The following is a 14,154-nucleotide window of genomic DNA, read 5'->3' on the forward strand; positions in this document are numbered from 1 at the left end:
GTAGTTAAACAAAGGCTGACGACCCAGTAGGTACCGTCACCCATATCTCTTATTTGACCACTCTTTTATCCGTATCAATAAAAGTACACAAAAAGGGATCATCATGGGTTCAGATCCAATGCCCTCAATTGTTGATTATTAAAAGAGTTGTTTGGATTTTATTTAACATCATTAACTTTTAAATAGTTCTAAAAAATACTTTTAAATAAATATTTTTTTACAGAACTTTTTAAATAAATATCGATAAGTATAATTTTAACATTTGAGTAATGTTATCACAACATTAATTTATCAATTTTTCAGATTTATCGCATCCACTGGCATATTTTTTTTTCTCAATAATTCATGGGTTTAGATCCAATGCCCCCAATTGTTGATTGTTAAACGAGTTGTTTAGATTTTATTTAACATCATTAACTTTTAAATAGTTCTAAAAAATAATTTTAAATAAATAATTTTTTATAGAACTTTTTAAATAAATATCGATAAGTATAATTTTAACATTTGAGTAATGTTATCACAACATTAATATATCAATTTTTCAGATTCATCGCATCCACTGACATGTTTTTTTTCAATAATTCATGGGTTTAGATCCAATGCCCCCAATTGTTGATTGTTAAACAAGTTGTTTAGATTTTATTTAACATCATTAACTTTTAAATAGTTCTAAAAAATACTTTTAAATAATTATTTTTTATTGAAAATTTTAAATAAATATCAATAAGTATAATTTTAACATTTGAGTAATGTTATCACAACATTAATTTATCAATTTTTCAAATTCATCGCATCCATTGACAATTTTTTTTTTTAATAATTCAATTGTTAGGAGAATGAAGAATATATAAATCGTTCACCAAATAAAAGAAGAATATATAAATCACAATGTTATTTTTTAAAATAATTCAGTTGTTACAATAATGGAAGACAGGAGATTTGAACATGGACATTGTCTTGAGAAACACTAAAAAGAATTAATTGAATTACAAACAAACGTTATATTATTATTAACATTTATTTGAATAATTAGTTAATTAATCAAAGACAAATTTTGATCCATGCCTATTGCAACGTGTCACCATCAAAGTATCCAGTGCACTAAAGTACCATTGTTGAAATGTCAAAATCTATAGTCTATAGTACTCTATGCCATAACCTTGACTTTTAAAAGCACACGCTAGTCTTCTTTCTTTATAACTCCTCTCTCTCTACAGTTTTTCTTTGCAACTCCTTAACACTCGACATTCACTCTCTCTACAGTTTTTCTTTGCAACTCCTTAACACTCAACATTCACACACACACACAGATTGGCTTTGCTTGCTTTAAACAGCTAGACATGGGTACTCCACCAATACCAATAGCTTACCGATCCGGCACATCTCTAGCAGTGCCAGATTGGTTGAACAATGGAGATAATGCATGGCAAATGATATCGGCCACACTGGTTGGTCTACAAAGTGTGCCAGGGCTTGTCATACTCTATGGTAGTATTGTCAAGAAAAAATGGGCTGTAAACTCAGCTTTCATGGCTTTATATGCTTTTGCAGCTGTGGTAATTTGTTGGGTTACATGGGCATACAAGATGGCCTTTGGTGATAAGCTCCTTCCCTTCTGGGGCAAAGCTGGACCAGCTTTAGGCCAAAAGTTCCTTTTGAAATGGGCTGCACTACCTGAAACTACGCAGTATAATAGTACTGGTGGGGTAGAGACGGCTATGGCTCATCCATACTACCCCATGGCAACGATGGTGTGGTTTCAGTGTATGTTTGCTGCAATCACTTTGATACTTTTAGCTGGATCTTTGTTGGGGAGGATGAATTTTAAGGCATGGATGATGTTTGTGCCACTTTGGCTTACTTTCTCTTACACTGTAGGAGCATTCAGTTTGTGGGGTGGTGGGTTCTTGTTCCATTGGGGTGTCATGGACTATTGTGGTGGTTATGTCATTCATGTTTCTTCTGGGATTGGTGGATTCACAGCTGCTTACTGGGTCACCTCTCTCTCTCTCTCTCTCTCTCTCTCTCTCTCTCTCTCTCTCTCTCTCTCTCTCTATATATATATATATATATATATGAAGATATTTTCCTCAATATATATATATATATATATATATGAAGATATTAATTACTAATTATTACTTAATATTATATCAAGATATTAATTAATTTTTGGTATAAACTAAATTCAAACTTATATTCTTACTAGTATTATGTTCGTGCGATATACGGTTTAATTAATAATCATAGATAATTTAAACAAAAGATAACAACAACTAAGTTTTTGTATTTATCTAAAAATTGATAGAGATGTATAGAAAAAATCAATAAGAACAATTATAATTTTGTGTCTATCCATGAGGTGTTTTAAAAAAGAAATAAAAAATCGAATTAAAGGTTGATATTAGTAGTTGTATACATGTACTATATTTGTTTTTTTCTTTTTAATTGATGTTGATATGAACAATTAGTGTGAAACCAAAATTCTAATCCCCTGGAATGCTAGAACTCATAAATCATAAATGAAGTAAATATTCTATCGCTAATAAGATAAATCACTTAGAAATTATAGATAAATTAATAATAAAAGGATTAGATGAAGAATTTGGATTGTATTCAAATTGAAATTTTTATCAACTTAGAAATTATAGTAGAAGAAAATAAGAACATATATATATATATATATATATTAAAAAATCTAACAAAATTTCTACAATTTGGTGAATTCACGTGGCACAACCACGACTTTTGAGCTCAACTTTTATTATATAGTATATGATTTAAAGATAAAAAAGTTTACTAATTGAGTTAATAGGAGTCTCTAATTCTTTCACTATTTACTCTTTTTGAAAACATAGTATCAAACATATTTGTTTGTATTATGAGTACTCAAACAAAATGCATATTAAAAGTGGATTGCAGTTAACTCAACTGGTAAGGTTTCTGATATTAATCAATTTTTGGAATAAACTGAATTCAAACTTAAATTCTTATTTAAAGATAAAGAAGTTTACTAATTGAGTTAATTGGAGTCTCTAATTCTTTCACTATTTACTCTTTTTGAAAACATAGTATCAAACATATTTGTTTGCATTATGAGTACTCAAACAAAATACATATTAAAAGTGGGTTGTAGTTAACTCAACTGATAAAACTATTATAAACTATTATTATGAGCGGATGCCATAGTTTAAAACTTTCTTTAAAATAAAATAAAATAAAATTCAACCATAGTTTTTATATTATTTTGAAAAACAAAACTAGTCATTACTGCTACCAAATGGCCCTTATTCTATACTCGTTTCTCATACACTTAAGGTGGAAAAAAAAGAAGGTCAATGTTTTGCCACTTCAATTGAGACATTATTAATGCATACCAATAAGTTTTTTGTATACGAATTAGTTATTACTTAAGAAGGTCTATGTCGTCTTGTAGGGTTTTCTTGTCCACCCACTTCTTAAATTTAAAAATCAATTGAAAGATGAATTAAAAAAAAAAATTAGAGCAAGAAAGATGACTTTATAATTATAAAATTGTTATGAACATTGATGTGCTATACTTTCTTTGGTAGATTAATTACTACTTCATATGCTGGACTTGTTTTTTCGGTATGAGCTTGACTAATTCAATTCTTACACAAATAGATTTTTTTGCAATTTTTTAGAAACTTCAATAAGCTGAGAGAGAGAGAGAGAGAGAGAGAGAAATTTCAATTTTCTTGGTTGAAAAAGCAAGTTTTGCGGGAGTATTACAATCTTTTTGCTGTTTACTTGTTCAATATTAATAATTCCGGTTGCTTTGCGATTAAATCTTTTAGTTCACCCTTGACTTAGTACAATGGAACATTATTAGATTCCATTGTATTATATTATGTTCCATTTGGTTGCTTTGCTTTGCGATTAATTATGTTCAATGAATCTTGTATTATATTAATTGATGAAAGTTGCTATTTTAGATTCTATTAGGTTTTAAATATCCATCCCCCATGATCGTCATGTGTTTGACTTGTAATATATAATAAGACATATATACACGTAAATAAATATTAAGAATTTGAAGGCGTGAAGGAATCAAGATGCATGGTGAGTGGGTGACAATTTTAATTGAATGACAACAACATTATACACACAACAAAATTTCACAAATTTTCTCACAATTTATTGAAGTACCTAATTGTGATTTATAATGTATTATTTTCATGTGCGTGAACCATCACATACGTTATTTTTATCACAGATCAATTACAAACTACCACTCTCAACAGTTGTGAATTTTGGCGTAAAATTAATTAGTTATACCCTTACTACCTTATTAGACTGATCTTTTCAATGATGATGCAGGTGGGACCAAGATTGAATAGAGACAGAGAGAGATTTCCTCCAAACAATGTATTGTTGACATTGGCAGGAGCAGGGTTACTGTGGATGGGATGGGCAGGATTCAATGGTGGAGGTCCATATGCAGCCAATATAGATTCTTCCATGGCTGTTCTAAACACCAACATTTGTGCTGCTACTAGCCTCCTGATGTGGACATCGCTAGACGTCATTTTCTTCAATAAACCCTCAGTCATTGGAGCCGTCCAGGGCATGATGACTGGCCTTGTTTGCATCACACCCGGTGCAGGTGATATTATCGACTATCTTAATTAGTTTCTAATTATTTACGTGACGATGATTTATAAAATTATTCATATGTATTATTCAAGAACATCACATGATTCATTAAAAAAATTATGTAACTAAAAACATTCGAGAATGATATCTTCAATCATCACATAATTGATTGGAAGATGATAGATCAAAACTGGTTTGAACTTTGAAGTCAATTTTTTTCTTTATTATCTGTCTATATATATTTTAAGAACAACACAAATACTATAATATAAAATAAAATACATCTTAACTTATACTCTAGGGCATCGAACATTGATATTTTATTATGTACTTAAAAGATTCTGTAAATAGATTTCCTCTCAATTGGGGTATTATTTTTTACATTGAATTATTATATATATATATATATGTATATATATTTGTTGGAAATAATTTATATACACCTAACGTATCAATTTCTCCTGCATATGATTTTCTTTCAGCTAGTGTGCCTTCTTAGCACTTGCAAGCTGCAGCATGTTAGTTCATTTTGAGCAAGGATGTCAATACCGTACCGGAGGCCATACCGGTTTGGCCACCGGTACGATATATTTCGGATACCGGTCAATACCGGTGTACCATTTCGGATTTACCGCTATTTTTTATATTTATAAATATAAATATAAATATATATATATATATATATATATGTATGTATGTATGTATGTATGTGTTTGTGTATATATATATTATAATAAATATAAAAGTTTACCATAAAACATTTCCTCAATTTAGAACTAGTTATTCATAGTTTTAGACTTTAGTATCAATTAAAAGGGAAAAAAATAAAAAAATAAAATAGAAAGCTTAAAAGTTACCATTGCATACTAAGAAAACAAATAATACTAATAAGTTAATACAAATAAGTTACCATTTTTTCCTAATAAAAATTCAAAAATTACAAAACTTAAAAAAAAAAAAAAAAAAAAAAAAAAAAAAAACTTTTTTCTGTACTGGCTAGTACGCCTGGTACCGGCCGGTATTGCCCGAAATTGGCCGGTACGGCCGGTACGAGGCTGGTACGGCCGGTATTTTTTCCGGTACGAAATAGGGGGGTCGAGTGTACCGGATTGCTGGCCGGTACGGTATATTCCGGCCGGTACGGCCAGTACGGTACGGTATTGACATCCATGATTTTGAGCCTTAACTTGAGTAAATTATCTTTCTTTTCTTTCATTTTTAATTGTATCTTTGCTTGATGCAAGAAAAATCATGAAAAACAAAAATTAATATGTATATACATGTTCACTGCGAATGCAAAACCTATCCATCAATTTTTAACAGAAAAACTATTAAAGTCCTAAAGAAAAGTGCTACCTTTCAGAACCAGCATGGCTAAAGTCCACTTCATGCCAAATCATGGACTAATAAAATATAATTTTGCATAGTTTTTGTTATATTTCTAAATTACAGTTATTCATGCTTGTATCTTACATAATCCTCTTGTACATGTAGACTTTAAAAACTATTTCTATTACATAATCCTCTTGTACATGTAGACTTTAAAAACTATTTCTATTACATAATCCTCTTGTACACGTTATACTCAAAAACTATTTCTATTCAAAATGAAATAGGATTAATTAAGCCTTAATGTTATTATATTTTATGATTCTTTTGAGTAAAATACAAGTTTAAAATAATTTTGGGAAATAGAATCTGGAATTCTTGCCAGCTTATGGAATATTGGCATGATATCAGTTGGCTTAATTAAGTTCTCTCTAATTATTATTATTATTATTATGGAGATAGTTTCTCCCTTACGTTAAACCTCACTTCAGTCGATGTAAGCAGGAATATTCAATTGAAAACAATAAACTTTATTAGTCAAGTGAATCAACTAACACCACATTACATGATTTTCATTTAATTCATCTATGTAATGGTACATTATTAGGGGAAAAAGTCAACAAAAAATGAGGATGTTTTTATTATTATCTTACACTAGTTGCAGACCTGCGTGTTGCACGAGATAATTTTTTTTTAAGATGATCTCATTAAATATAATTGGAGTAATAACACTTTTCTCCGTTGAGGTTTAGAGAAATGACCCTTTGCCTCAAACCTAAAGGGAAAAAACATTTCCCTCTCATAGGGTTTGAAGAAATTAACACTCTCTCCTTCTGTTTATATTAGTAAAAGAATGTTTTAAATTTCTTTTAGAATCTATTTATAAATGTTTAACCATGGTCATAAAAAACATTACTCATAAATTTAGAATGAAAATAAAAAATTTATAAAGTTCCAAAACATTTGAAATGGCAAATCTCTCCATAACTCATTGAGAAAAGAAAAGGGGAAAAAAATGAAAAAGAAGAAGAAGAAGAAAATAAGCAAAAGTAATTACTTAAAATTTTGAAATACACTTTAATTTAAAATTTTAAAATAAGAGATTTTAACTTTGAAATTGAGGATAATTTTTGAAACCTACCCTAAAGCATAGGCAAGTTAGTACACAATATTTTAACATTAATTTAATAAAGTTTGGTCAAATAAATGTAAAGAGGGAAAATATTTTTTTCCTTCAAGTTTGGGGTGGAGTGTCAAGTAAGTGGAATGTAATTACCCCTATTTTATTGTTGTTATTGTTGTTTTTGGTTATTAATAATTGATTTTCATTTTCTTTTAAGTTAATAAAAACCTTACATATACATGTTTTCTTTTATTTATTTTTTTTTATTTTATAGAATATACATTTTTTTTAACCTTTACATATACTTTTTTGTAATGTGAATCTTTACATATACCTTAAGTAAACTCTATAATATATTCCATTTCTTTAGATGTGTAAAATTATAGACTACTACTTCATAATGATAGTAGTTAATTAGTTTTATCATTTTTTTTATAATCTCATTTGTAACGTTTTTTTATTTATTATTATTATATATTTACTAGCTGATGATTTGTATAACATAGATGTTAAATGAGATGTAATAACGTTCATTAGATTTTTAAAAGTAATTGTGTATGAAGATTATATATATATATATATATATATATATAAGGTTAAATGAAATGTCAAAAAAGAGATTTTTTAACATTTTCTAACTTTATTTCTTATGCAAGTTCTATTATTACAGGAGAACATCTCTATTTAGTTATGAATGGAAATATGATTTTCATGATTATTGTTTGATTAGTTTTAAGTTCAAACGTATTACTATGAATGTGTTTAATTATTTTTTATTGATATAATTTTTTAAGTGAATGTAACGGTTGATTTTATTACACTGTATAGTTTTTAATCTTCTTTGTACTGTCATATTTATTTTATTTTTTCACTTCCCCTTATAGCTTTTTTGTTTTCCAATTAACAGTTACTAATTGACATTTGACTTTTTTCATTATCTACTCTTTATTACTTGTATTGTTTTTTTTTTACCCTCTCTCTCTCTCTCTCCATTGGAGGCCTATTGTTTTCCAAAATTTGATGATGATTTTATTGCATTAAATATGCATTGTAGTTTTACTTTTCATTTAATTTCGCTACCCTTAAGTTAGTAATATCCATAATTATTAGTTTCTTTATGTTATATTTGGTTTGATATCCACGTTATTTTAAAAAAAAATTTAGTGTTTCCCAATTGGCATTTGTTTTGTATTACATTTTTTCTTTGATGTATTGGGTTTGAGAATGAGTGTGTCTCTAGTATTGTTCCACTTTATAAGGACACTTTAATTTATTGAATTTAAGTAAAATATTAAAATTTTAATTTTTTAAATAAAAAGGGACAGAAAATATAAATAATTTAATGATATGGAAAATGTGGGGAGATGAAGAGTGATATTAAGGTAGAGGGTAGTGGAGAGATGAAAAGATAAAGAGAAGGAGAAAGGTTGGATAAAATGTAAATGTAAAATAAAAAAATGAATACAATTTTTTTAGGATAATTTTATTTATTTGAATTTAAATTGAATAACATAAGATGAGAAGAAAAAAGAAAAGAAAAAAAACATAACAATAAATACCAACAAAAAGAACAATTGCACATAAAAGATTTTTTCCCCCCCTTATAACTCTAATTAAGGTTGATGGTTCTTTTTTTTTTCTTTTTTCTTTTTTTTTTTTTTAATTTTTAACATGTGTTTTAGTATCGTGTTTTTTTAAATTTCCCATCATAAAGTCTTTTCTTTCCCTTTTATAGCTTTGATTGAAATTTGGTTTGGATTAATACTTTGTTGTTTTTGGAAATAGGAATTTGTATATGCCTACCAATTGTTTGACTAATAAATTATTATAAAGTCTATTTTTTTATTTCTTTAGTTTAATTTAAATTTTGGTTAAGATAACATTGTAATTTTGTGATGAATTGTTGTTATTATGATAATTTCCTTATTCCTTAAAAGATGAGTTGTATATTATGTAAATGCAACAAATTACATCAGAATTAGAAGAATATGGTTCACCTTAAAAAATATTAATCAAACACAAAAAAATAAGAAAATGATATATATTTGTGGAGATAAAAAGATTAAAAAAAAAATACATGTAAAAATGCAATGCAATGTTTTCCTATAATGCTGCCCTTATCCCCACCCAAAATTTTTTCCTATAATGACATGCTTTATCTTTTATCCTCTAAGAAATGCAATGAAATGGCCAAATAATATGCCCCTTTAATATCTTGTCTCTAATCCAATAAACAAAGGCTCATGTCTCCTTTAGGCACAGGTCTATACGAAATTCAATTTTTTTCAATCTTTTCTTTTCTTTGTAAGAAAGAACCATCAACCTTAATTAACAAAAAGAAGAACCATCAACGTTAATTAGAGTTACAAGAATGAACAACAATAGGATAACATTTAACAATTAAAGAGAGAAAAAAGAAAAACAACAACAATTTAAAAAACAAAACTAAATCGCATTAACCCAAAGTAAAATTTTGAAGAACACAAAAAATTATCAACCTAAAGCAGAGATGCAAGAAAAAAAAAATCCACCCAAAAATTGAGAGAGAGAGAGAGAGAGAGAGAACCTTTTTTTTGTGAGAGAAAACTATGCATAGAAATGGAAGAGATAGTTACAAATTTATAGTAAGAGTGAGTGAATAAGAAGGGACAAAATAAAGGAAGATGCAAGAAAAAGAGAAATAATGATATTAATGTAGAGGGTAGTGGGGAGACGAAAAGGTGAGGGAGAAGGTTGGAAAAAGTGTAAATATTAAAAAAAAAAAAGAAAAAAGAAAAATGTTAAAAATAATTATAGGAAAATTGGAAAGAAAAATGATAATGAGGTGGACGCTAACGTGGCTCAACTGGAGCGTAGCAACAGTAAAAGCTACGCTTCAGCTTTTAGATATATAGATGCGTTGTATAGTTTTAGCAAAAGAAATTAATCACACCTTATGCATAAATTAAATGTCAAATATATAGGTCCTTCATATACATGATGTTCAAATTAACCATATTTATTTACTTATGATTACTCAATTATCAATGAGGTGGTACATCATGCAATTATACTTAATTGAATTATTTTCAATTAACCTTAGGTCTTGTTCAAGGATGGGCAGCTATAGTGATGGGAATTTCGTCAGGAAGTGTTCCATGGTTCACCATGATGATAGTACAAAAGAAGTCAAAACTACTCCAAAAGGTTGATGACACACTAGGTGTGCTCCACACCCATGCTGTGGCTGGATTACTTGGTGGAATTCTTACTGGTGTCTTTGCTGAGCCTGAACTATGCAACCTCTTTCTGCCGGTTACAAACTCTAGGGGAGGAGTCTATGGAGGAAACGGAGGAATACAAGTTGGCAAACAGATTGTAGGTGGCTTATTCATCATTGGATGGAACCTTGTTGTCACAACTATCATCTGCCTTGTGATAAAATCGGTGATCCCTTTGCGTATGCACAATGATTTATTACTTATAGGGGATGATGCTGCTCATGGTGAGGAAGCATATGCATTGTGGGGTGATGGAGAGAAGTATGATTCTACTAAGCATGGCAATTATTCAGATGAAACAGCGCACCCGAAGCTATCAATCGGTGCTACTCAGGAGGTCTAGACTCTACGGGGACTTAAATTTATTTTTCCAAGGGCAAAACTTAGTACAATTATTTAACTCTATTATATTAAGATTTTCAATCAATATATATATATATATATATATATATATATAAAAGTAGAGACCTCATGCGAGAAAATATGAAGTTCTGCCATGTAGCGCATTCTAAGAAAGAATCGAAATACTCTTTTAAGCCACATTAGAGATAAAAATAAATTTAAAAATAAGGGTTCTTTATTTCTTTTGGTTCAATGTTTAAAGACTAATTTTTATTACCTTTTTTATTCAATGTTTTAAGACTATTATTTTGTTTCATTTGGTTGTTTCAAGACTTTTCCTCTTTCTCACACACAAAAACTCTTTGTATTTCCATTCACCCTTCTAACTTCTACTCCTTTATATACACATGCCCATAGCCCTTGGCTTCATGGCATCCCATCTCAAATACACTAAGACAAAAAACGATACCGTTTACCTTCAACCTTTCAACGACACTTACATAACTCCAACATTGCAGTACTATTTGATCCTAACCTGTATACATAAGCTTTGACCAGGGAAAGAGGCTTGGGTTTTTATTTAGTGATGGTAGCTTATGGTTTTGATGTTATAGTCAAACATTGTGGATTTTGTGAAAGTTGTGATTCGCTTTGAGTCTTTGGATGTTTGAGATTTTGGTTTGGGAAAGTCATAAATGTATTTTGTTTTAGAACTAATGAAAAAGAAAAAGAAAAATTCTAATTGATTATTTATGAAGTTAGCTATTTTTTTATTTTGTGTTAGAACTCATAATTTGTAGGTTTCTTTCTAGGTTTTTTACTGCTATTTTGTGTAGTATGAGCCATAGTGATAAAAAATAAAAATCAATGATGAGTTTAAAGATATATATATATATATATATATATTTTTTTTTTAAGGATGCGGAATCCCAACTAAGTACAGTTAAATTTTGATAAAATCTTATTTTATGCTTTAAATTCTTATTTAAAGATTTCAAAATCAATTAATCAGTTTAAAAAATAAAATCTATTTTTAACGATAAATATTATAATATGTTATAGTCTTATAATGTTATATAATTTAATATATATATATATATGAATTAAGAAAATCAATTTTCAAAGTATTTAACAATATTGTGGGCAAACATAAATATTATTATCTAATAAAAAAGTATTATATGTAGGTCTTAATATATATATATATATATATATATAAATGATTTTAAATGAAATTGTAAAGTAGTCCACGCATCGCACGGGACATCATTGATGAGAATGCAAATTGTCATATTTTTCTCCCTTAATGTTTAGTCTTTTATATTTATTTGGTACTTAAATGTACTCATTATTCTTATATGATAGTTTTTAGGCCCCTTAAAACACAATTGGATTAACCTAGGTAATTAGCCAAGTTGTTACTTAGTCCAATTTAACAAATACTAGGTTATCACAATCAAAACAATCATATCATGCAAAGCAACGGAAAGATAAATAACACAAAGATATGATCACTCAGGAAACCAAACCGATAAAAACCTGGAGAGGATTTGACCTAACTATCCTCAAGGTAAACTTGAATCCACTACCTTGAAAGAATCGAAGTTTATACAATAAGACTTACAAGCCCCCACGCTCGACTTCTTATTACTACCCATTAGTAGAACTTACTAACACGACCACGTGCAAGCTCCGAATCCACAAACTCCTTCTTTCTTGGATTCACCACCAGATACAAGCACACCCGCTTGTATTTCTTTAAGCTTCAATGGCAGCAACTGAGTTGATCATCAAGGTGTAGATAATATCTCCTCCTTGAAAACCCTAAGTTTGTGTAAAGGAAAGCTCCTTTAGATCTCACAAGAGATTTACACAAACAGCAATATGAGCAACACTAAAACGTGGCTAGGGTTTTCCTTTTATACTTAGAACAAATTAGAAAACCCTAAACGTTTTAAACAAACTAGGGCTGAGTTGGAAATCTGCAAAAAAACACATTCTGCCCGAGATTCGATCGATCGAGCCTAAGCTTCGATCGATCGAGCCAGGCCGAAATGCACAATAACTTTTGCATTAGCTTGATTCCAACTTTACATAAAAGATACAACTTTGAGTAAGTCTAAACACAACTAAACATATTGTTTTGATCATGATTTGCCAACAATACACATTAGAGTTCTAAATACATAAAAACCTAAGTCTTTAGAACCTAACAAACTCCCCTTTTGGCAATCCATGACAAAACACAACTAGAAGCTCAAAGTTTACAAAGAAAAGCCCTTTACAAAACAAATGCTCATAAAACAAACTCAATCCTAACTACTATCCATCAGTTGCAAGTGTAAACAGCAATTCAATTGAATCAACTTGTATATTTCCTGAAATACTAAACAAAATGCATAACCGCATGTGTGGAAAATACAAGTAAACAATAATAAATTCTTGATTTCAAACAACACACAATAGAGACATATATCAATGAATAACTCATAAATATAAATCAAAAAACAGTTGAAAACAAGAAACATATAAAGCAATAAAAGTAACTCCCCCTAACATGAATATCCCAACAAAAATATGGCAAGAGCTTAAAAAGATAAAATACAATGTGAAGCACCTAGATACAATCTAAACTCCACAAGCTCCAACCAACAAAAATACTTATCCCCAGAAGACAAAACTCTACAAGCTCAAATATGAACTCCCCCCTTTTGTGATGGAATGCCAAAAGGTAATCAAAATCCATCATCAAAAGGGAGGTGGCGGTGACGATTGTCTAAATTGTGCCAACTCTGCGCGCAAAGCACGGATCTCATCAAGCACGTCCACCAAAATCTGTCCATGAGCCGCCTGAATGGTTAAAACATGATCCAACGTACGTCGAATGTCTGAATCATCCGAAGTAGTCGATGGAGGAACATTAGCATCAGCAGTAGCAGCACCAGACGTCTCAGTAGCATCAGCACCTGTAGAAGAGGGAGGAAGGGGAACAGCACCAGATGACGCACCTCTAGAACGCAAAGGAGCAACTCTCAAGTGAGCAGCCCTTTGCCTAAGAAAGGTGGCACCTATGGGAGCAACAACATGAACAAGCTCATCGGAAGGAAAATCATCTAGACCAAGAAACAACAAAATCCTATGAATGAAAATAGGATGAATAAGCGTATGCCCTATGGTAGAACTCCTATGAACCTCGTTTAAAGAACGAAGGAACAGATGAGGAAAACTGATAGACGCACTAGAAACAAAAACATACAAAAACACACATCGCTTTAGAGGGATGGTGTGGAGATGTGAGATAGGCCACAAAGAATGACACGCTATCCTAAAGAAAAGATAGGCAGTCTCATTAAGCTCAGCAGACGTGATCTGAGGATCAGAACCCCACTGGATAGAGGACCCAGTGATGTATGACATGACAACATCTAAGGGTGGAGACTCATTATAGGGATAGTCAGGCTCCCGAACAATCGAAACCCCAAC

General features: G+C 30.0%; 1 protein-coding gene across 1 annotated transcript; it reads left to right on the forward strand.

Moving 5' to 3' along the window:
• Nucleotides 1–1,340: 1,340 nt before the first annotated feature.
• LOC115964734 (ammonium transporter 3 member 2-like) lies at nucleotides 1,341–10,672 on the forward strand. The gene is made up of 3 exons (XM_031083992.1): nucleotides 1,341–1,994; nucleotides 4,342–4,627; nucleotides 10,152–10,672. The coding sequence occupies exons 1-3, from the start codon at nucleotides 1,341–1,343 to the stop codon at nucleotides 10,670–10,672; spliced, it is 1,461 nt and encodes a 486-aa protein (XP_030939852.1).
• The last annotated feature ends 3,482 nt before the right edge of the window (nucleotides 10,673–14,154 follow it).

The sequence above is a fragment of the Quercus lobata genome, chromosome 10 (genome assembly GCF_001633185.2).
Source record: "Quercus lobata isolate SW786 chromosome 10, ValleyOak3.0 Primary Assembly, whole genome shotgun sequence".
In the NCBI taxonomy this organism is placed as follows: Eukaryota; Viridiplantae; Streptophyta; class Magnoliopsida; order Fagales; family Fagaceae; genus Quercus; species Quercus lobata.